This window comes from Rhinoderma darwinii, unplaced genomic scaffold, assembly GCF_050947455.1.
Source record: "Rhinoderma darwinii isolate aRhiDar2 unplaced genomic scaffold, aRhiDar2.hap1 Scaffold_42, whole genome shotgun sequence".
NCBI lineage: Eukaryota > Metazoa > Chordata > Amphibia > Anura > Rhinodermatidae > Rhinoderma > Rhinoderma darwinii.
Window position 1 is genome coordinate 337,287 of NW_027463753.1, and position 25,336 is coordinate 362,622.

Here is a 25,336-nt window from a genome sequence, read left to right on the forward strand (position 1 = left end):
TTACACAGGACCCTTCTCTGATATCACCTGCACAGGACAAGTTACATGTTACACAGGACCCTTCTCTGATATCACCTGCACAGGACAAGTAACATGTTACACAGGACCCTTCTCTGATATCACCTGCACACCACAAGTTACATGTTACACAGGACCCTCCTCTGATATCACCTGCACAGCACAAGTTACATGTTACACAGGACCCTCCTCTGATATCACCTGCACAGGACAAGTTACATGTTACACAGGACCCTTCTCTGATATCACCTGCACAGCACAAGTTACATGTTACACAGGACTCTCCTCTGATATCACCTGCACAGGACAAGTTACATGTTACACAGGACCCTTCTCTGATATCACCTGCACAGCACAAGTTACATGTTACACAGGACTCTCCTCTGATATCACCTGCACAGGACAAGTTACATGTTACACAGGACCCTTCTCTGATATCACCTGCACAGCACAAGTTACATGTTACACAGGACCCTCCTCTGATATCACCTGCACAGCACAAGTTACATGTTACACAGAACCCTTCTCTGATATCACCTGCACAGCACAAGTTACATGTTACACAGGACCCTCCTCTGATATCACCTGCACAGGACAATTTACATGTTACACAGGACCCTCCTCTGATATCACCTGCACAGCACAAGTTACATGTTACACAGGACCCTTCTCTGATATCACCTGCACAGGACAAGTCACATGTTACACAGGACTCTCCTCTGATATCACCTGCACAGGACAAGTTACATGTTACACAGGACCCTTCTCTGATATCACCTGCACAGCACAAGTTACATGTTACACAGGACTCTCCTCTGATATCACCTGCACAGGACAAGTTACATGTTACACAGGACCCTTCTCTGATATCACCTGCACAGCACAAGTTACATGTTACACAGGACCCTCCTCTGATATCACCTGCACAGCACAAGTTACATGTTACACAGGACCCTCCTCTGATATCACCTGCACAGGACAAGTTACATGTTACACAGGACCCTTCTCTGACATCACCTGCACAGCACAAGTTACATGTCACACAGGACCCTTCTCTGATATCACCTGCACAGGACAAGTTACATGTTACACAGGACCCTCCTCTGATATCACCTGCACAGCACAAGTTACATGTTACACAGGACCCTTCTCTGACATCACCTGCACAGCACAAGTTACATGTTACACAGGACCCTTCTCTGATATCACCTGCACAGGACAAGTTACATGTTACACAGGACCCTTCTCTGATATCACCTGCACAGCACAAGTTACATGTTACATAGGACCCTTCTCTGATATCACCTGCACAGCACAAGTTACATGTTACACAGGACCCTTCTCTGATATCACCTGCACAGCACAAGTTACATGTCACACAGGACTCTCCTCTGATATCACCTGCACAGCACAAGTTACATGTTACACAGGACCCTTCTCTGATATCACCTGCACAGCACAAGTTACATGTTACACAGGACCCTCCTCTGATATCACCTGCACAGGACAAGTTACACAGGACCCTTCTCTGATATCACCTGCACAGCACAAGTTACATGTTACACAGGACCCTTCTCTGATATCACCTGCACAGGACAAGTTACATGTTACACAGGACCCTTCTCTGATATCACCTGCACAGCACAAGTTACACAGGACCCTTCTCTGATATCACCTGCACAGCACAAGTTACATGTTACACAGGACCCTTCTCTGATATCACCTGCACAGCACAAGTTACATGTTACACAGGACCCTTCTCTGATATCACCTGCACAGGACAAGTTACATGTTACACAGGACCCTCCTCTGATATCACCTGCACAGCACAAGTTACATGTTACACAGGACCCTTCTCTGATATCACCTGCACAGGACAAGTTACATGTTACACAGGACCCTCCTCTGATATCACCTGCACAGGACAAGTTACATGTTACACAGGACCCTTCTCTGATATCACCTGCACAGCACAAGTTACACAGGACCCTCCTCTGATATCACCTGCACAGGACAAGTTACATGTTACACAGGACCCTCCTCTGATATCACCTGCACAGCACAAGTTACATGTTACACAGGACCCTCCTCTGATATCACCTGCACAGCACAAGTTACATGTTACACAGGACCCTTCTCTGATATCACCTGCACAGGACAAGTTACATGTTACACAGGACCCTTCTCTGATATCACCTGCACAGCACAAGTTACATGTTACACAGGACCCTCCTCTGATATCACCTGCACAGCACAAGTTACATGTTACACAGGACCCTCCTCTGATATCACCTGCACAGCACAAGTTACATGTTACACAGGACCCTTCTCTGATATCACCTGCACAGCACAAGTTACATGTTACACAGGACCCTCCTCTGATATCACCTGCACAGCACAAGTTACATGTTACACAGGACTCTCCTCTGATATCACCTGCACAGGACAAGTTACATGTTACACAGGACCCTTCTCTGATATCACCTGCACAGCACAAGTTACATGTTACACAGGACCCTCCTCTGATATCACCTGCACAGCACAAGTTACATGTTACACAGGACTCTCCTCTGATATCACCTGCACAGCACAAGTTACATGTTACACAGGACCCTCCTCTGATATCACCTGCACAGCACAAGTTACATGTTACACAGGACACTTCTCGGATATCACCTGCACAGCACAAGTTACATGTTACACAGGACCCTCCTCTGATATCACCTGCACAGCACAAGTTACATGTTACACAGGACCCTTCTCTGATATCACCTGCACAGCACAAGTTACATGTTACACAGGACCCTTCTCTGATATCACCTGCACAGGACAAGTTACATGTTACACAGGACCCTTCTCTGATATCACCTGCACAGGACAAGTTACATGTTACACAGGACCCTTCTCTGATATCTCCTGCACAGCACAAGTTACATGTTACACAGGACCCTTCTCTGATATCACCTGCACAGGACAAGTTACACAGGACCCTCCTCTGATATCACCTGCACAGCACAAGTTACATGTTACACAGGACCCTCCTCTGATATCACCTGCACAGGACAAGTTACACAGGACCCTCCTCTGATATCACCTGCACAGCACAAGTTACATGTTACACAGGACCCTTCTCTGATATCACCTGCACAGGACAAGTTACACAGGACCCTCCTCTGATATCACCTGCACAGGACAAGTTACATGTTACACAGGACCCTCCTCTGATATCACCTGCACAGGACAAGTTACACAGGACCCTCCTCTGATATCACCTGCACAGCACAAGTTACATGTTACACAGGACCCTTCTCTGATATCACCTGCACAGGACAAGTTACATGTTACATAGGACCCTTCTCTGATATCACCTGCACAGGACAAGTTACATGTTACACAGGACCCTTCTCTGATATCACCTGCACAGCACAAGTTACATGTTACACAGGACCCTTCTCTGATATCACCTGCACAGCACAAGTTACATGTTACACAGGACCCTTCTCTGATATCACCTGCACAGCACAAGTTACACAGGACCCTTCTCTGAAATCACCTGCACAGCACAAGTTACATGTTACACAGGACCCTCCTCTGATATCACCTGCACAGGACAAGTTACACAGGACCCTTCTCTGATATCACCTGCACAGGACAAGTTACATGTTACACAGGACCCTCCTCTGATATCACCTGCACAGGACAAGTTACATGTTACACAGGACCCTTCTCTGATATCACCTGCACAGGACAAGTTACATGTTACACAGGACCCTCCTCTGATATCACCTGCACAGGACAAGTTACATGTTACACAGGACCCTCCTCTGATATCACCTGCACAGCACAAGTTACATGTTACACAGGACCCTTCTCTGATATCACCTGCACAGCACAAGTTACATGTTACACAGGACCCTTCTCTGATATCACCTGCACAGGACAAGTTACATGTTACACAGCACAAGCTACATGTTACACAGGACCCTCCTCTGATATCACCTGCAAAGCACAAGTTACATGTTACACAGCACAAGTTACATGTTACACAGGACCCTTCTCTGATATCACCTGCACAGGACAAGTTACACAGGACCCTTCTCTGATATCACCTGCACAGGACAAGTTACATGTCACACAGGACCCTTCTCTGATATCACCTGCACAGGACAAGTTACATGTTACACAGGACCCTCCTCTGATATCACCTGCACAGGACAAGTTACATGTTACACAGGACCCTTCTCTGATATCACCTGCACAGGACAAGTTACATGTTACACAGGACCCTTCTCTGATATCACCTGCACAGGACAAGTTACATGTTACACAGGACCCTCCTCTGATATCACCTGCACAGGACAAGTTACATGTTACACAGGACCCTTCTCTGATATCACCTGCACAGCACAAGTTACATGTTACACAGGACCCTTCTCTGATATCACCTGCACAGCACAAGTTACATGTTACACAGGACCCTTCTCTGATATCACCTGCACAGGACAAGTTACATGTTACACAGGACCCTCCTCTGATATCACCTGCACAGGACAAGTTACATGTTACACAGGACCCTTCTCTGATATCACCTGCACAGCACAAGTTACATGTTACACAGGACCCTTCTCTGATATCACCTGCACAGGACAAGTTACATGTTACACAGGACCCTCCTCTGATATCACCTGCACAGGACAAGTTACATGTTACACAGGACCCTTCTCTGATATCACCTGCACAGCACAAGTTACACAGGACCCTCCTCTGATATCACCTGCACAGCACAAGTTACATGTTACACAGGACCCTTCTCTGATATCACCTGCACAGGACAAGTTACATGTTACACAGGACCCTTCTCTGATATCATCTGCACAGGACAAGTTACATGTTACACAGGACCCTTCTCTGATAACACCTGCACAGCACAAGTTACATGTTACACAGGACCCTTCTCTGATATCACCTGCACAGGACAAGTTACATGTTACACAGGACCCTTCTCTGATATCACCTGCACAGGACAAGTTACATGTTACACAGGACCCTCCTCTGATATCACCTGCACAGGACAAGTAACATGTTACACAGGACCCTTCTCTGATATCACCTGCACACCACAAGTTACATGTTACACAGGACCCTCCTCTGATATCACCTGCACAGCACAAGTTACATGTTACACAGGACCCTCCTCTGATATCACCTGCACAGGAAAAGTTACATGTTACACAGGACCCTCCTCTGATATCACCTGCACAGCACAAGTTACATGTTACACAGGACCCTTCTCTGATATCACCTGCACAGCACAAGTTACATGTTACACAGGACCCTTCTCTGATATCACCTGCACAGGACAAGTTACATGTTACACAGGACCCTCCTCTGATATCACCTGCACAGCACAAGTTACATGTTACACAGGACCCTTCTCTGATATCACCTGCACAGCACAAGTTACATGTTACACAGGACCCTCCTCTGATATCACCAGCACAGCACAAGTTACATGTTACACAGGACCCTTCTCTGATATCACCTGCACAGGACAAGTTACATGTTACACAGGACCCTTCTCTGACATCACCTGCACAGCACAAGTTACATGTTACACAGGACCCTTCTCTGATATCACCTGCACAGCACAAGTTACATGTTACACAGGACCCTCCTCTGATATCACCTGCACAGGACAAGTTACACAGGACCCTCCTCTGATATCACCTGCACAGCACAAGTTACATGTTACACAGGACCCTTCTCTGATATCACCTGCACAGGACAAGTTACATGTTACATAGGACCCTTCTCTGATATCACCTGCACAGGACAAGTTACATGTTACACAGGACCCTTCTCTGATATCACCTGCACAGCACAAGTTACATGTTACACAGGACCCTCCTCTGATATCACCTGCACAGCACAAGTTACATGTTACACAGGACCCTCCTCTGATATCACCTGCACAGGACAAGTTACATGTTACACAGGACCCTCCTCTGATATCACCTGCACAGCACAAGTTACATGTTACACAGGACCCTCCTCTGATATCACCTGCACAGCACAAGTTACATGTTACACAGGACCCTTCTCTGATATCACCTGCACAGGACAAGTTACATGTTACACAGCACAAGCTACATGTTACACAGGACCCTCCTCTGATATCACCTGCAAAGCACAAGTTACACAGGACCCTTCTCTGAAATCACCTGCACAGCACAAGTTACATGTTACACAGGACCCTCCTCTGATATCACCTGCACAGGACAAGTTACACAGGACCCTTCTCTGATATCACCTGCACAGGACAAGTTACATGTTACACAGGACCCTCCTCTGATATCACCTGCACAGGACAAGTTACATGTTACACAGGACCCTCCTCTGATATCACCTGCACAGGACAAGTTACATGTTACACAGGACCCTTCTCTGATATCACCTGCACAGGACAAGTTACATGTTACACAGGACCCTCCTCTGATATCACCTGCACAGGACAAGTTACATGTTACACAGGACCCTCCTCTGATATCACCTGCACAGCACAAGTTACATGTTACACAGGACCCTTCTCTGATATCACCTGCACAGCACAAGTTACATGTTACACAGGACCCTTCTCTGATATCACCTGCACAGGACAAGTTACATGTTACACAGCACAAGCTACATGTTACACAGGACCCTCCTCTGATATCACCTGCAAAGCACAAGTTACATGTTACACAGCACAAGTTACATGTTACACAGGACCCTTCTCTGATATCACCTGCACAGGACAAGTTACATGTCACACAGGACCCTTCTCTGATATCACCTGCACAGGACAAGTTACATGTTACACAGGACCCTCCTCTGATATCACCTGCACAGGACAAGTTACATGTTACACAGGACCCTTCTCTGATGTCACCTGCACAGGACAAGTTACATGTTACACAGGACCCTCCTCTGATATCACCTGCACAGGACAAGTTACATGTTACACAGGACCCTTCTCTGATATCACCGGCACAGCACAAGTTACATGTTACACAGGACCCTCCTCTGATATCACCTGCACAGCACAAGTTACATGTTACACAGGACCCTTCTCTGATATCACCTGCACAGGACAAGTTACATGTTACACAGGACCCTTCTCTGATATCACCTGCACAGCACAAGTTACATGTTACACAGGACCCTTCTCTGATATCACCTGCACAGGACAAGTTACATGTTACACAGGACCCTTCTCTGATATCACCTGCACAGGACAAGTTACATGTTACACAGGACCCTCCTCTGATATCACCTGCACAGGACAAGTTACATGTTACACAGGACCCTCCTCTGATATCACCTGCACAGCACAAGTTACATGTTACACAGGACCCTTCTCTGATATCACCTGCACAGCACAAGTTACATGTTACACAGGACCCTTCTCTGATATCACCTGCACAGCACAAGTTACATGTTACACAGGACCCTTCTCTGATATCACCTGCACAGCACAAGTTACATGTTACACAGGACCCTTCTCTGATATCACCTGCACAGGACAAGTTACATGTTACACAGCACAAGCTACATGTTACACAGGACCCTCCTCTGATATCACCTGCAAAGCACAAGTTACATGTTACACAGCACAAGTTACATGTTACACAGGACCCTTCTCTGATATCACCTGCACAGGACAAGTTACATGTCACACAGGACCCTTCTCTGATATCACCTGCACAGGACAAGTTACATGTTACACAGGACCCTCCTCTGATATCACCTGCACAGGACAAGTTACATGTTACACAGGACCCTTCTCTGATGTCACCTGCACAGGACAAGTTACATGTTACACAGGACCCTCCTCTGATATCACCTGCACAGGACAAGTTACATGTTACACAGGACCCTTCTCTGATATCACCGGCACAGCACAAGTTACATGTTACACAGGACCCTCCTCTGATATCACCTGCACAGCACAAGTTACATGTTACACAGGACCCTTCTCTGATATCACCTGCACAGGACAAGTTACATGTTACACAGGACCCTTCTCTGATATCACCTGCACAGCACAAGTTACATGTTACACAGGACCCTTCTCTGATATCACCTGCACAGGACAAGTTACATGTTACACAGGACCCTTCTCTGATATCACCTGCACAGGACAAGTTACATGTTACACAGGACCCTCCTCTGATATCACCTGCACAGGACAAGTTACATGTTACACAGGACCCTCCTCTGATATCACCTGCACAGCACAAGTTACATGTTACACAGGACCCTTCTCTGATATCACCTGCACAGCACAAGTTACATGTTACACAGGACCCTTCTCTGATATCACCTGCACAGCACAAGTTACACAGGACCCTTCTCTGAAATCACCTGCACAGCACAAGTTACATGTTACACAGGACCCTCCTCTGATATCACCTGCACAGGACAAGTTACACAGGACCCTTCTCTGATATCACCTGCACAGGACAAGTTACATGTTACACAGGACCCTCCTCTGATATCACCTGCACAGGACAAGTTACATGTTACACAGGACCCTTCTCTGATATCACCTGCACAGGACAAGTTACATGTTACACAGGACCCTCCTCTGATATCACCTGCACAGGACAAGTTACATGTTACACAGGACCCTCCTCTGATATCACCTGCACAGCACAAGTTACATGTTACACAGGACCCTTCTCTGATATCACCTGCACAGCACAAGTTACATGTTACACAGGACCCTTCTCTGATATCACCTGCACAGGACAAGTTACATGTTACACAGCACAAGCTACATGTTACACAGGACCCTCCTCTGATATCACCTGCAAAGCACAAGTTACATGTTACACAGCACAAGTTACATGTTACACAGGACCCTTCTCTGATATCACCTGCACAGGACAAGTTACACAGGACCCTTCTCTGATATCACCTGCACAGGACAAGTTACATGTCACACAGGACCCTTCTCTGATATCACCTGCACAGGACAAGTTACATGTTACACAGGACCCTCCTCTGATATCACCTGCACAGGACAAGTTACATGTTACACAGGACCCTTCTCTGATATCACCTGCACAGGACAAGTTACATGTTACACAGGACCCTTCTCTGATATCACCTGCACAGGACAAGTTACATGTTACACAGGACCCTCCTCTGATATCACCTGCACAGGACAAGTTACATGTTACACAGGACCCTTCTCTGATATCACCTGCACAGCACAAGTTACATGTTACACAGGACCCTTCTCTGATATCACCTGCACAGCACAAGTTACATGTTACACAGGACCCTTCTCTGATATCACCTGCACAGGACAAGTTACATGTTACACAGGACCCTCCTCTGATATCACCTGCACAGGACAAGTTACATGTTACACAGGACCCTTCTCTGATATCACCTGCACAGCACAAGTTACATGTTACACAGGACCCTTCTCTGATATCACCTGCACAGGACAAGTTACATGTTACACAGGACCCTCCTCTGATATCACCTGCACAGGACAAGTTACATGTTACACAGGACCCTTCTCTGATATCACCTGCACAGCACAAGTTACACAGGACCCTCCTCTGATATCACCTGCACAGCACAAGTTACATGTTACACAGGACCCTTCTCTGATATCACCTGCACAGGACAAGTTACATGTTACACAGGACCCTTCTCTGATATCATCTGCACAGGACAAGTTACATGTTACACAGGACCCTTCTCTGATAACACCTGCACAGCACAAGTTACATGTTACACAGGACCCTTCTCTGATATCACCTGCACAGGACAAGTTACATGTTACACAGGACCCTTCTCTGATATCACCTGCACAGGACAAGTTACATGTTACACAGGACCCTCCTCTGATATCACCTGCACAGGACAAGTAACATGTTACACAGGACCCTTCTCTGATATCACCTGCACACCACAAGTTACATGTTACACAGGACCCTCCTCTGATATCACCTGCACAGCACAAGTTACATGTTACACAGGACCCTCCTCTGATATCACCTGCACAGGAAAAGTTACATGTTACACAGGACCCTCCTCTGATATCACCTGCACAGCACAAGTTACATGTTACACAGGACCCTTCTCTGATATCACCTGCACAGCACAAGTTACATGTTACACAGGACCCTTCTCTGATATCACCTGCACAGGACAAGTTACATGTTACACAGGACCCTCCTCTGATATCACCTGCACAGCACAAGTTACATGTTACACAGGACCCTTCTCTGATATCACCTGCACAGCACAAGTTACATGTTACACAGGACCCTCCTCTGATATCACCAGCACAGCACAAGTTACATGTTACACAGGACCCTTCTCTGATATCACCTGCACAGGACAAGTTACATGTTACACAGGACCCTTCTCTGACATCACCTGCACAGCACAAGTTACATGTTACACAGGACCCTTCTCTGATATCACCTGCACAGCACAAGTTACATGTTACACAGGACCCTCCTCTGATATCACCTGCACAGGACAAGTTACACAGGACCCTCCTCTGATATCACCTGCACAGCACAAGTTACATGTTACACAGGACCCTTCTCTGATATCACCTGCACAGGACAAGTTACATGTTACATAGGACCCTTCTCTGATATCACCTGCACAGGACAAGTTACATGTTACACAGGACCCTTCTCTGATATCACCTGCACAGCACAAGTTACATGTTACACAGGACCCTCCTCTGATATCACCTGCACAGCACAAGTTACATGTTACACAGGACCCTCCTCTGATATCACCTGCACAGGACAAGTTACATGTTACACAGGACCCTCCTCTGATATCACCTGCACAGCACAAGTTACATGTTACACAGGACCCTCCTCTGATATCACCTGCACAGCACAAGTTACATGTTACACAGGACCCTTCTCTGATATCACCTGCACAGGACAAGTTACATGTTACACAGCACAAGCTACATGTTACACAGGACCCTCCTCTGATATCACCTGCAAAGCACAAGTTACACAGGACCCTTCTCTGAAATCACCTGCACAGCACAAGTTACATGTTACACAGGACCCTCCTCTGATATCACCTGCACAGGACAAGTTACACAGGACCCTTCTCTGATATCACCTGCACAGGACAAGTTACATGTTACACAGGACCCTCCTCTGATATCACCTGCACAGGACAAGTTACATGTTACACAGGACCCTCCTCTGATATCACCTGCACAGGACAAGTTACATGTTACACAGGACCCTTCTCTGATATCACCTGCACAGGACAAGTTACATGTTACACAGGACCCTCCTCTGATATCACCTGCACAGGACAAGTTACATGTTACACAGGACCCTCCTCTGATATCACCTGCACAGCACAAGTTACATGTTACACAGGACCCTTCTCTGATATCACCTGCACAGCACAAGTTACATGTTACACAGGACCCTTCTCTGATATCACCTGCACAGGACAAGTTACATGTTACACAGCACAAGCTACATGTTACACAGGACCCTCCTCTGATATCACCTGCAAAGCACAAGTTACATGTTACACAGCACAAGTTACATGTTACACAGGACCCTTCTCTGATATCACCTGCACAGGACAAGTTACATGTCACACAGGACCCTTCTCTGATATCACCTGCACAGGACAAGTTACATGTTACACAGGACCCTCCTCTGATATCACCTGCACAGGACAAGTTACATGTTACACAGGACCCTTCTCTGATGTCACCTGCACAGGACAAGTTACATGTTACACAGGACCCTCCTCTGATATCACCTGCACAGGACAAGTTACATGTTACACAGGACCCTTCTCTGATATCACCGGCACAGCACAAGTTACATGTTACACAGGACCCTCCTCTGATATCACCTGCACAGCACAAGTTACATGTTACACAGGACCCTTCTCTGATATCACCTGCACAGGACAAGTTACATGTTACACAGGACCCTTCTCTGATATCACCTGCACAGCACAAGTTACATGTTACACAGGACCCTTCTCTGATATCACCTGCACAGGACAAGTTACATGTTACACAGGACCCTTCTCTGATATCACCTGCACAGGACAAGTTACATGTTACACAGGACCCTCCTCTGATATCACCTGCACAGGACAAGTTACATGTTACACAGGACCCTCCTCTGATATCACCTGCACAGCACAAGTTACATGTTACACAGGACCCTTCTCTGATATCACCTGCACAGCACAAGTTACATGTTACACAGGACCCTTCTCTGATATCACCTGCACAGGACAAGTTACATGTTACACAGCACAAGCTACATGTTACACAGGACCCTCCTCTGATATCACCTGCAAAGCACAAGTTACATGTTACACAGGACCCTTCTCTGATATCACCTGCACAGGACAAGTTACATGTTACACAGCACAAGTTACATGTTACACAGGACCCTCCTCTGATATCACCTGCACAGGATAAGTTACATGTTACACAGGACCCTCCTCTGATATCACCTGCACAGGACAAGTTACATGTTACACAGGACCCTTCTCTGATATCACCTGCACAGGACAAGTTACATGTCACACAGGACCCTTCTCTGATATCACCTGCACAGGACAAGTTACATGTTACACAGCACAAGTTACATGTTACACAGGACCCTCCTCTGATATCACCTGCACAGGACAAGTTACATGTTACACAGGACCCTTCTCTGATATCACCTGCACACCACAAGTTACATGTTACACAGGACCCTTCTCTGATATCACCTGCACAGGACAAGTTACATGTTACACAGGACCCTCCTCTGATATCACCTGCACAAGACAAGTTACATGTTACACAGGACCCTTCTCTGATATCACCCGCACAGCACAAGTTACATGTTACACAGGACCCTTCTCTGATATCACCCGCACAGGACAAGTTACATGTTACACAGGACCCTTCTCTGATATCACCCGCACAGCACAAGTTACATGTTACACAGGACCCTTCTCTGATATCACCTGCACAGCACAAGTTACATGTTACACAGGACCCTCCTCTGATATCACCTGCACAGCACAAGTTACATGTTACACAGGACCCTCCTCTGATATCACCTGCACAGCACAAGTTACATGTTACACAGGACCCTTCTCTGATATCACCTGCACAGGACAAGTTACATGTTACACAGGACCCTCCTCTGATATCACCTGCACAGGACAAGTTACATGTTACACAGGACCCTCCTCTGATATCACCTGCACAGCACAAGTTACATGTTACACAGGACCCTTCTCTGATATCACCTGCACAGGACAAGTTACATGTTACACAGGACCCTTCTCTGATATCACCTGCACAGGACAAGTTACATGTTACACAGGACCCTTCTCTGATATCACCTGCACAGCACAAGTTACATGTTACACAGGACCCTCCTCTGATATCACCTGCACAGCACAAGTTACATGTTACACAGGACCCTTCTCTGATATCACCTGCACAGCACAAGTTACATGTTACACAGGACCCTTCTCTGATATCACCTGCACAGGACAAGTGACATGTTACACAGGACCCTTCTCTGATATCACCTGCACAGGACAAGTGACATGTTACACAGGACCCTTCTCTGATATCACCTGCACAGCACAAGTTACATGTTACACAGGACCCTCCTCTGATATCACCTGCACAGGACAAGTTACATGTTACACAGGACCCTCCTCTGATATCACCTGCACAGGACAAGTTACATGTTACACAGGACCCTTCTCTGATATCACCTGCACAGGACAAGTTACATGTTACACAGGACCCTTCCCTGATATCACCTGCACAGGACAAGTTACATGTTACACAGGACCCTTCTCTGATATCACCTGCACAATTCTTGCATCCATTGAATTTGTGAGTATTTGGATAGTTTCTGCTTGAATATCTTTGCAGGATGTCAGAATCGCCTCCCAGAGCTTCTGTTTTGATGTGAACGGCCTCCCACCCTCATAGATATTTTGCTTGAGGATGCTCCAAAGGGTCTCAATAGGGTTGAGGTCAGGGGAACATGGGGGCCACACCATGAGTTTCTCTCCTTTTATGCCCATAGCAGCCATTGACACAGAGGTATTCTTTGCAGCATGAGATGGTGCATTGTCATGCATGAAGATAATTTTTCTACGGAAGGCACGGTTCTTCTTTTTGTACCACGGAAGAAAGTGGTCAGTCATAAACTCTACGTACTTTGCAGAGGTCATTTTCACACCGTCAGGGACCCTAAAGGGGCCTACCAGCTCTCTCCCCATGATTCCAGCCCAAAACATGACTCCGCCACCTCCTTGCTGACGTCGCAGCCTTGTAGGGACATGGTGGCCATTCACCAACCATCCACTACTCCATCCATCTGGACCATCCAGGGTTGCACGGCACTCATCAGTAAACAACACGGTTTGAAAATTAGTCTTCATGTATTTCTGAGACCACTGCAACCGTTTCTGCTTGTGAGCATTGTTTAGGGGTGGCCGAATAATAGCTTTATGCACACTTGCAAACCTCTGGAGGATCCTACACCTTGAGGTTCGCGGGACTCCAGAGGCACCAGCGGCTTCAAATACCTGTTTGCTGCTTTGCAATGGCATTCTAGCAGCTGCTCTCCTAATCCTATTAATTTGTCTGGCAGAAACCTTCCTCATTATGCCTTTAGCTGAACTAACCCGTCTGTGCTCTGAATCAGCCACAAATCTTTTCACAGTACGATGATCACGCCTAAGTTTTCTTGAAATATGCAATGTTTTCATGCCTTGTCCAAGGTATTGCACTATTTCACGCTTTTCGGCAGCAGAGAGATCCTTTTTCCTTCCCATATTGCTTGAAACCTGTGGCTGCTTAATAATGTGGAACGTCCTTCTTAAGTAGTTTTCCTTTGATTGGGCGACACCTGGCAAACTAATTATCACAGGTGTCTGAGATTGATTACAATGATCCAAAGAGCCCTAAGACACAAGACCATCCATGATTTTCATTGAAAAACTAATAATTAAATGTTTATGGCACTTAAATCCAATGTGCAGAATAATTTGGAACACTGTGTATGTCGACCAAATTTTACCACTAACATAAAGTCCAATGTGTCACGAGAAAACAATGTCAGAATGGCTTGTATAGGTTTAAGCATTCCCAAGTTATTACCACAAAGTGAAATATGTCAGATTTGAAAAATGGGCTCGGAGCTTAAGGGTTGTCCGAGATACCATCTTATTTTCAAAAAGTGTTTCATACATTTCCCCTTATACAGACAAAAAAAAAACAATCCACTTACCACAAAACTTCTTTGAATTTAGCGCCGTTTGTTTACATGCAGTCCAGGTCCGGTTTGTTGAGTTTTCCTTCTGATAATACTTTTTTTCCCTGCATGCATTGCAGGCTGTAATGAGCGTGCATGCACCGCCTGCCAAGAGTTCATGTGAGCGGTCCTTGCTGGTCCCCACCGACATCCACTTTGCACTGTGAGGAGGAGTCATTTTTTTGGCACCCCAACACCTCCGTAGATGTCACACTCCCCTCCCCCCACCTGTATCCTACGTTGCGCTATCGTACCTCACCGATCGAGCGGAATCCCACTGTGGTCGTGGATTCCGCTCCTGGGCGCTTCGCCTGATGGACAGAGACATGAAGCGATCCGTTCTGGAGCGGAATCACCGGCCACTGTGGCGCTATGTACATAAAGGCGGGGGTGTCTACAAGTGTACGTAGCTATAAAACAAATAAGTGGCCGGTGCGGACATTATACCGAGTAGACCGGGATAGTCATACGCAGGTGCCGTCCTTGCTCACTGTGAACAACTACATAGGCTGCGCGGGCACGAAAGACCAAGCCGCGGCAGACACGACACGTCACCAGTGACACGTACACCCTCCGAGGTCTCCCTGGTCTGAGACATGTGATCGGGATACGACACTGGAGGAGGCAGAAAATTTGGCATCGGAGCTCATGTGAGGAGCAGGAAAAAGCAGCCAGAGCGGAGCACCGAAGCGAAACTGCACAAGTGACGATATCAAGACCTTGTAAACACCTGCAATGTGGTTGTAAACGTAAAATAAATAAATACATCTCGGACAACCCCTTTAAGGCCCAAACTAGGCTGCGTCCTTAAGGGGTTAATGTCTATGGATTTATAACGGGAGGTCATAAAAGATCCAGTAGTGTAATGTGGGGGGGGGGGGGGGGGGGTCACATACTTCTCTACATATAGTCTAGGCTTACACAAGTTACTTGCCCATCCACAGGCCGCGCCACACCCCTGCCCACCCGCGCCACAACCCTGCCCATCCGCGCCACAACCCTGCCCATCCGCAGACCGCGCCACACCCCTGCCCATACACAGACCGCACCACACCCCTGCCCATCCGCGCCACACCCCTGCCCATCCGCAGACCGCGCCACACCCCTGCCCATCCATATCACACCCCTGCCCATCCACACCCCTGCCCATCCGCGCCACACCCTTGCCCATCTGCGCCACACCCCTGTCCATCCACAGACCGCGCCACACCCCTGCCTGGTCACATTCTCCAGCCAATCACAATCTCCCCACAAAGCGCTATTTTATCACTCCACCTGGTGACATCACGCAGCCTCTCGTCTGACATCATAGTGTGAGACACTCCACATCTCTAAGGAGCCGTTACGAAATAAACCACAGACAGTAAAAATAACAGTGCAAGAGAGCGCCTGCACCCCGACCTGTCTAATACCGACGCTCTGCCCAGCACTCACCTCCTCAGTGGCACTTCCTCCATCTTTACCATTCTTCACTGCCCCTCGGCCTACAGACACCTTCACCGGCTCCTACCCAGAAGAAGAGACAATCACACAGCGGTCTCAGTCAGTGTGCAGCGGTCTCTCTTTACCTGGATACACATCTCTCTGTCAACGTGGAGCTGTCTCTCTGGATACACAGCTGTCTCTAGTGTGAAAGTGTGTTAGTGTGAAAGTGTCTCTGTGAAGGTAGGTGTGTGTGTCTGTCTCTCTCTCTCTCTGGATACACAGTTGCCTGGCTGTCTCGCGCTCTCTCTCTCTCTGGATACAGTTGCCTGGCTGTCTCACGCTCTCTCTCTGGATACAGTTGCCTGGCTGTCTCGCGCTCTCTCTCTCTGGATACACAGTTGCCTGGCTGTCTCGCGCTCTCTCTCTCTGGATACACAGTTGCCTGGCTGTCTCGCGCTCTCTCTCTCTGGATACACAGTTGCCTGGCTGTCTCGCGCCCTCTCTCTCTCTGGATACACAGTTGCCTGGCTGTCTCGCGCTCTCTCTCTCTCTGGATACACAGTTGCCTGGCTGTCTCGCTCTCTCTCTCTCTGGATACACAGTTGCCTGGCTGTCTCGCGCGCTCTCTCTCTCTCTGGATACACAGTTGCCTGGCTGTCTCACGCTCTCTCTCTCTCTGGATACACAGTTGCCTGGCTGTCTCGCTCTCTCTCGCTCTGGATACACAGTTGCCTGGCAATCTCGCGCTCTCTCTCTCTGGATACACAGTTGCCTGGCTGTCTCGCGCTCTCTCTCTCTCTGGATACACAGTTGCCTGGCTGTCTCGCGCTCTCTCTCTGGATACACAGTTGCCTGGCTGTCTCGCGCTCTCTCTCTGGATACACAGTTGCCTGGCTGTCTCACGCTCTCTCTCTCTCTCTGGATACACAGTTGCCTGGCTGTCTCACGCTCTCTTTCTCTGGATACACAGTTGCCTGGCTGTCTCGCGCTCTCTCTCTGGATTCACAGTTGCCTGGCTGTCTCGCCCTCTCTCTCTCTGGATACACAGTTGCCTGGCTGTCTCGCTCTCTCTCTGGATTCAGTTGCCTGGCTGTCTCGCCCTCTCTCTCTCTGGATTCACAGTTGCCTGGCTGTCTCGCGCTCTCTCTCTCTGGATACACAGTTGCCTGGCTGTCTCTCTCTCTCTGGATACAGTTGCCTGGCTGTCTCGCGCTCTCTCTCTCTCTGGATACACAGTTGCCTGGCTGTCTCGCGCTCTCTCTCTGGATACACAGTTGCCTGGCTGTCTCGCGCTCTCTCTCTGGATACACAGTTGCCTGGCTGTCTCGCGCTCTCTCTCTCTCTGGATACACAGTTGCCTGGCTGTCTCGCGCTCTCTCTCTCTCTGGATACACAGTTGCCTGGCTGTCTCTCTCTCTCTCTGGATACACAGTTGCCTGGCTGTCTCTCGCTCTCTCTCTCTGGATACACAGTTGCCTGGCTGTCTCGCGCTCTCTCTTTCTGGATACACAGTTGCCTGGCTGTCTCGCGCTCTCTCTCTGGATACACAGTTGCCTGGTTGTCTCGCGCTCTCTCTCTCTGGATTCACAGTTGCCTGGCTGTCTCGCCCTCTCTCTGGATACACAGTTGCCTGGCTGTCTCGCGCTCTCTCTCTGGATACACAGTCGCCTGGCTGTCTCGCGCTCTCTCTCTGGATACACAGTCGCCTGGCTGTCTCGCGCTCTCTCTCTGGATACACAGTCGCCTGGCTGTCTCGCGCTCTCTCTCTCTGGATACACAGTCGCCTGGCTGTCTCGCGCTCTCTCTCTGGATACACAGTCGCCTGGCTGTCTCGCGCTCTCTCTCTCTGGATACACAGTCGCCTGGCTGTCTCGCGCTCTCTCTCTCTGGATACACAGTCGCCTGGCTGTCTCGCGCTCTCTCTTTCTGGATACACAGTTGCCTGGCAGTCTCGCGCTCTCTCTCTCTGGATACACAGTTGCCTGGCTGTCTCGCGCTCTCTCTCTGGATACACAGTCGCCTGGCAGTCTCGCGCTCTCTCTCTGGATACACAGTCGCCTGGCAGTCTCGCGCTCTCTCTCTCTCTCTGGATACACAGTTGCCTGGCTGTCTCGCGCTCTCTCTGGATACACAGTTGCCTGGCTGTCTCGCGCTCTCTCTCTGGATACACAGTTGCCTGGCTGTCTCGCGCTCTCTCTTTCTGGATACACAGTTGCCTGGCTGTCTCGCGCTCTCTCTCTCTCTGGATACACAGTTGCCTGGCTGTCTCTCTCTCTCTGGATACACAGTTGCCTGGCTGTCTCTCTCTCTCTCTCTCTGGATACACAGTTGCCTGGCTGTCTCTCTCTCTCTCTCTGGATACACAGTTGCCTGGCTGTCTCTCGCTCTCTCTCTGGATACACAGTTGCCTGGCTGTCTCGCGCTCTCTCTCTCTCTGGATACACAGTTGCCTGGCTGTCTCTCTCTCTCTGGATACACAGTTGCCTGGCTGTCTCGCTCTCTCTCTCTCTCTCTCTGGATACACAGTTGCCTGGCTGTCTCGCTCTCTCTCTCTCTCTCTCTGGATACACAGTTGCCTGGCTGTCTCGCTCTCTCTCTCTCTCTGGATACACAGTTGCCTGGCTGTCTATCTCTCTCTCTCTCTCTGGATACACAGTTGCCTGGCTGTCTCTCTCTCTCTCTCTCTGGATACACAGTTGCCTGGCTGTCTCGCGCTCTCTCTCTCTGGATACACAGATGCCTGGCTGTCTCGCGCTCTCTCTCTCTGGATACACAGATGCCTGGCTGTCTCTCTCTCTCTGGATACACAGTTGCCTGGCTGTCTCTCTCTCTCTGGATACACAGTTGCCTGGCTGTCTCTCTCTCTCTGGATACACAGTTGCCTGGCTGTCTCTCTCTCTGGATACACAGTTGCCTGGCTGTCTCGCGCTCTCTCTCTGGATACACAGATGCCTGGCTGCCTCGCTCTCTCTCTCTCTCTGGATACACAGTTGCCTGGCTGTCTCGCGCTCTCTCTCTCTCTCTGGATACACAGTTGCCTGGCTGTCTCTCTCTCTCTCTCTCTCTGGATACACAGTTGCCTGGCTGTCTCTCTCTCTCTGGATACACAGTTGCCTGGCTGTCTCGCGCTCTCTCTCTGGATACACAGTTGCCTGGCTGTCTCGCGCTCTCTCTCTGGATACACAGTTGCCTGGCTGTCTCGCGCTCTCTCTCTCTCTGGATACAGTTGCTTGGCTGTCTCGCGCTCTCTCTCTGGATACACAGTCGCCTGGCTGTCTCGCGCTCTCTCTCTCTCTGGATACACAGTTGCCTGGCTGTCTCTCTCTGGATACACAGTTGCCTGGCTGTCTCGCGCGCGCTCTCTCTCTTTCTGGATACACAGTTGCCTGGCTGTCTCGCGCGCTCTCTCTGGATACACAGTTGCCTGGCTCTCTCTCTCTCTCTCTCTCTCTGGATACACAGTTGCCTGGCTGTCTCGCGCTCTCTCCCTCTCTCTGGATACACAGTTGCCTGGCTGTCTCGCGCTCTCTCTCTCTCTCTCTGGATACACAGTTGCCTGGCTGTCTCGCTCTCTCTCTCTGGATACACAGTTGCCTGGCTGTCTCGCGCGCTCTCTGGATACACAGTTGCCTGGCTCTCTCTCTCTGGATACACAGTTGCCTGGCTGTCTCGCGCTCTCTCCCTCTCTGGATACACAGTTGCCTGGCTGTCTCGCGCTCTCTCTCTCTCTCTGGATACACAGTTGCCTGGCTGTCTCGCTCTCTCTCTCTGGATACACAGTTGCCTGGCTGTCTCGCGCTCTCTCTCTGGATACACAGTTGCCTGGCTGTCTCGCGCTCTCTCTCTCTCTCTCTCTGGATACACAGTTGCCTGGCTGTCTCGCGCTCTCTCTCTGGATACACAGTTGCCTGGCTGTCTCGCGCTCTCTCTCTCTGGATACACAGTTGCCTGGCTGTCTCGCGCTCTCTCTCTCTGGATACACAGTTGCCTGGCTGTCTCGCGCGCTCTCTCTGGATACACAGTTGCCTGGCTCTCTCTCTCTCTCTCTCTCTGGATACACAGTTGCCTGGCTGTCTCGCGCTCTCTCCCTCTCTCTGGATACACAGTTGCCTGGCTGTCTCGCGCTCTCTCCCTCTCTCTGGATACACAGTTGCCTGGCTGTCTCGCGCTCTCTCTCTCTCTCTGGATACACAGTTGCCTGGCTGTCTCGCTCTCTCTCTCTGGATACACAGTTGCCTGGCTGTCTCGCGCTCTCTCTCTGGATACACAGTTGCCTGGCTGTCTCGCGCTCTCTCTCTCTCTCTCTCTGGATACACAGTTGCCTGGCTGTCTCGCGCTCTCTCTCTGGATACACAGTTGCCTGGCTGTCTCGCGCGCGCTCTCTCTCTCTGGATACACAGTTGCCTGGCTGTCTCGCGCTCTCTCTCTCTCTCTGGATACACAGTTGCCTGGCTGTCTCGCGCTCTCTCTCTGGATACAGTTGCCTGGCTGTCTCGCGCTCTCTCTCTGGATACACAGTCGCCTGGCTGTCTCGCGCTCTCTCTCTCTCTGGATACACAGTTGCCTGGCTGTCTCTCTCTGGATACACAGTTGCCTGGCTGTCTCGCGCGCGCTCTCTCTCTCTCTTTCTGGATACACAGTTGCCTGGCTGTCTCGCGCGCTCTCTCTGGATACACAGTTGCCTGGCTCTCTCTCTCTCTCTCTCTCTGGATACACAGTTGCCTGGCTGTCTCGCGCTCTCTCCCTCTCTCTGGATACACAGTTGCCTGGCTGTCTCGCGCTCTCTCTCTCTCTCTGGATACACAGTTGCCTGGCTGTCTCGCTCTCTCTCTCTGGATACACAGTTGCCTGGCTGTCTCGCGCGCTCTCTCTGGATACACAGTTGCCTGGCTCTCTCTCTCTCTCTCTCTCTGGATACACAGTTGCCTGGCTGTCTCGCGCTCTCTCTCTCTCTCTGGATACACAGTTGCCTGGCTGTCTCGCTCTCTCTCTCTGGATACACAGTTGCCTGGCTGTCTCGCGCTCTCTCTCTCTGGATACACAGTTGCCTGGCTGTCTCGCGCTCTCTCTCTCTGGATACACAGTTGCCTGGCTGTCTCGCGCTCTCTCTCTCTCTCTGGATACACAGTTGCCTGGCTGTCTCGCGCTCTCTCTCTCTCTCTGGATACACAGTTGCCTGGCTGTCTCGCGCTCTCTCTCTCTCTCTGGATACACAGTTGCCTGGCTGTCTCGCGCTCTCTCTCTCTGGATACACAGTCGCCTGGCTGTCTCGCGCTCTCTCTCTCTGGATACACAGTTGCCTGGCTGTCTCGCGCGCTCTCTCTGGACACACAGTTGCCTGGCTCTCTCTCTCTCTGGATACACAGTTGCCTGGCTGTCTCGCGCTCTCTCCCTCTCTCTGGATACACAGTTGCCTGGCTGTCTCGCGCTCTCTCTCTCTCTCTGGATACACAGTTGCCTGGCTGTCTCGCTCTCTCTCTCTGGATACACAGTTGCCTGGCTGTCTCGCGCTCTCTCTCTCTCTCTCTGGATACACAGTTGCCTGGCTGTCTCGCGCTCTCTCTCTGGATACACAGTTGCCTGGCTGTCTCGCGCTCTCTCTCTGGATACACAGTTGCCTGGCTGTCTCGCGCGCGCTCTCTCTCTCTCTGGATACACAGTTGCCTGGCTGTCTCGCGCTCTCTCTCTCTGGATACACAGTCGCCTGGCTGTCTCGCGCTCTCTCTCTCTCTGGATACAGTTGCCTGGCTGTCTCACGCTCTCTCTCTGGATACAGTTGCCTGGCTGTCTCGCGCTCTCTCTCTCTGGATACACAGTTGCCTGGCTGTCTCGCGCTCTCTCTCTGGATACACAGTTGCCTGGCTGTCTCGCGCTCTCTCTGGATACACAGATAGCTGGCTGTCTCGCGCTCTCTCTCTGGATACAGTTGCCTGGCTGTCTCGCGCTCTCTCTCTGGATACACAGTTGCCTGGCTGTCTCGCGCTCTCTCTCTCTCTGGATACACAGTTGCCTGGCTGTCTCGCGCTCTCTCTCTGGATACACAGTTGCCTGGCTGTCTCGCGCTCTCTCTCTGGATACACAGTTGCCTGGCAGTCTCGCGCTCTCTCTCTTTCTCTGGATACACAGTTGCCTGGCAGTCTCGCGCTCTCTCTCTCTCTCTCTGGATACACAGTTGCCTGGCAGTCTCGCGCTCTCTCTCTTTCTCTGGATACACAGTTGCCTGGCTCTCTCTCTCTCTCTGGATACACAGTTGCCTGGCAGTCTCGCTCTCTCTCTCTCTCTCTGGATACACAGTTGCCTGGCTGTCTCGCGCTCTCTCTCTGGATACACAGTTGCCTGGCTGTCTCGCGCTCTCTCTCTGGATACAGTTGCCTGGCTGTCTCGCGCTCTCTCTCTCTCTGGATACACAGTTGCCTGGCTGTCTCGCGCTCTCTCTCTCTCTCTGGATACACAGTTGCCTGGCTGTCTCGCGCGCGCTCTCTCTCTCTCTCTCTCTCTGGATACACAGTTGCCTGGCTGTCTCGCGCTCTCTCTCTCTCTCTCTGGATACACAGTTGCCTGGCTGTCTCGCGCTCTCTCTCTCTGGATACACGGTTGCCTGGCTGTCTCGCGCTCTCTCTCTCTCTGGATACACAGTTGCCTGGCTGTCTCGCGCTCTCTCTCTGGATACACAGTTGCCTGGCTGTCTCGCGCTCTCTCTCTCTCTGGATACACAGTTGCCTGGGTGTGTGGGTGTGTGTGTGTGTGTGTGTGTGTGTGTGTGTCTCTCTGGATACATAGCAGGTGGGGGGGGGTGTATACACAGCTGTTTCTGCCAGCCTGAAGAGGGGTCTGCCGGTCTCTGTCTGTCTCCCTCTCTCTCTGGATACGCAGCTGCCTCTATCAATGTGTTGCCGTCTCTCACCTTCTCTTTCTTGGGTTTATACGGCATTTCTCTTGATGTCTCTCGTCCTCTCGGGAGGTCTCTGCGGATTTTCGGTGGCGTCGGACGTGTGACGTCATTAAACTGGCGGAATGACGTTCCGGCGTACGTGTTGCCATGGTAACAGTTCCCCGTTGTCTTTTTTTTATTTAAGTGCCCCGCCCAAAATACACGCCCTCCTGCAGCCATTTTGCTCCGCCTTTCTCATTCTTCCTTCTCCCGCCATTTTGCTTTACCGTAAAGAACTGCTGAAACACAACGTGAGGCAGTCATATGACAGGGTCAAGAGTCATCGGGGAAGTCATGTGACAGGGATCAGTGGGGTAGTCACATGACAGAGTCAAGAATCAAAGGGGCAGTCACGTGACAGGATCCGAGGGGCAGTCATGTGACAGGATCAAAGGGGCAGTCATGTGACAGGTATTAGAAGGGTAGTCATGTGACAGGATCAGATGGGCAGTCGTGTGTCAGGATCAGAGGGGCAGTCATGTGTCAGGATAAGAGGGGCAGTCATGTGACAGGATCAGAGGGGCAGTCATGTGTCAGGATCAGAGGGGCAGTCATGTGTCAGGATCAGAGGGGCAGTCATGTGTCAGGATAAGAGGGGCAGTCATGTGTCAGGGATCAGAGGGCCAGTCATGTGACAGGATCAGATGGGCAGTCGTGTGTCAGGGATCAGAGGGCCAGTCATGTGTCAGGATAAGAGGGGCAGTCATGTGTCAAGATCAGAGGGGCAGTCATGTGTCAGGATCAGAGGGGCAGTCATGTGTCAGGATCAGAGGGGCAGTCCTGTGTCAGGGATCAGAGGGGCAGTCATGTGTCAGGATCAGAGGGGCAGTCATGTGTCAGGATCAGAGGGGCAGTCATGTGTCAGGATCAGAGGGGCAGTCATGTGTCAGGGATCAGAGGGCCAGTCATGTGTCAGGATCAGAGGGGCAGTCATGTGTCAGGATCAGAGGGGCAGTCATGTGTCAGGGATCAGAGGGCCAGTCATGTGTCAGGGATCAGAGGGGCAGTCATGTGTCAGGGACCAGAGGGGCAGTCATGTGTCAGGGATCAGAGGGGCAGTCATGTGACAGGGTCAGAGGGGCAGTCATGTGTCAATGATCAGAGGCAGTTGTGTCAGGGATCAGAGGGGCAGTCATGTGTCAGGGATCAGAGGGGCAGTCATGTGTCAGGATCAGAGGGGCTGTCATGTGTCAGGATCAAAGGGGCAGTCATGTGACAGGATCAGAGGGGCAGTCATGTGTCAGGATCAGAGGGGCAGTCATGTGACAGGATCAGAGGGGCAGTCATGTGACAGGATCAGAGGGGCAGTCATGTGTCAGGATCAGAGGGGCAGTCATCTGACAGGATCAGAGGGGCAGTCATCTGACAGGATCAGAGGGGCAGTCATGTGTCAGGGATCAGAGGGGCAGCCATGTGACAGGATCAGAGGGGCAGTCGTGTCAGGATCAGAGGGGCAGTCATGTGACAGGATCAGAGGGGCAGTCATGTGACAGGGATCAGAGGGGCAGTCATGTCTCAGGGATCAGAGGGGCAGTCAGGGATCAGAGGGGCAGTCATGTGTCAGGGATCAGAGGGGCAGTCATGTGACAGGATCAGAGGG

General features: G+C 50.2%; 1 protein-coding gene across 1 annotated transcript in view; it reads right to left on the reverse strand.

The window, feature by feature from the left end:
* Window positions 1-23,946, reverse strand: part of PPP2R5D (protein phosphatase 2 regulatory subunit B'delta) — a 115,536-nt gene extending 91,590 nt beyond the window's left edge. Inside the window, 3 exon segments of the mRNA XM_075848509.1 lie at window positions 16,815-16,886; window positions 23,710-23,741; window positions 23,744-23,946. Coding sequence (XP_075704624.1) covers window positions 16,815-16,886; window positions 23,710-23,741; window positions 23,744-23,846 — 207 coding nt within the window. The 5' untranslated portion in view covers window positions 23,847-23,946.
* Between the last annotated feature and the right edge of the window lie 1,390 nt (window positions 23,947-25,336).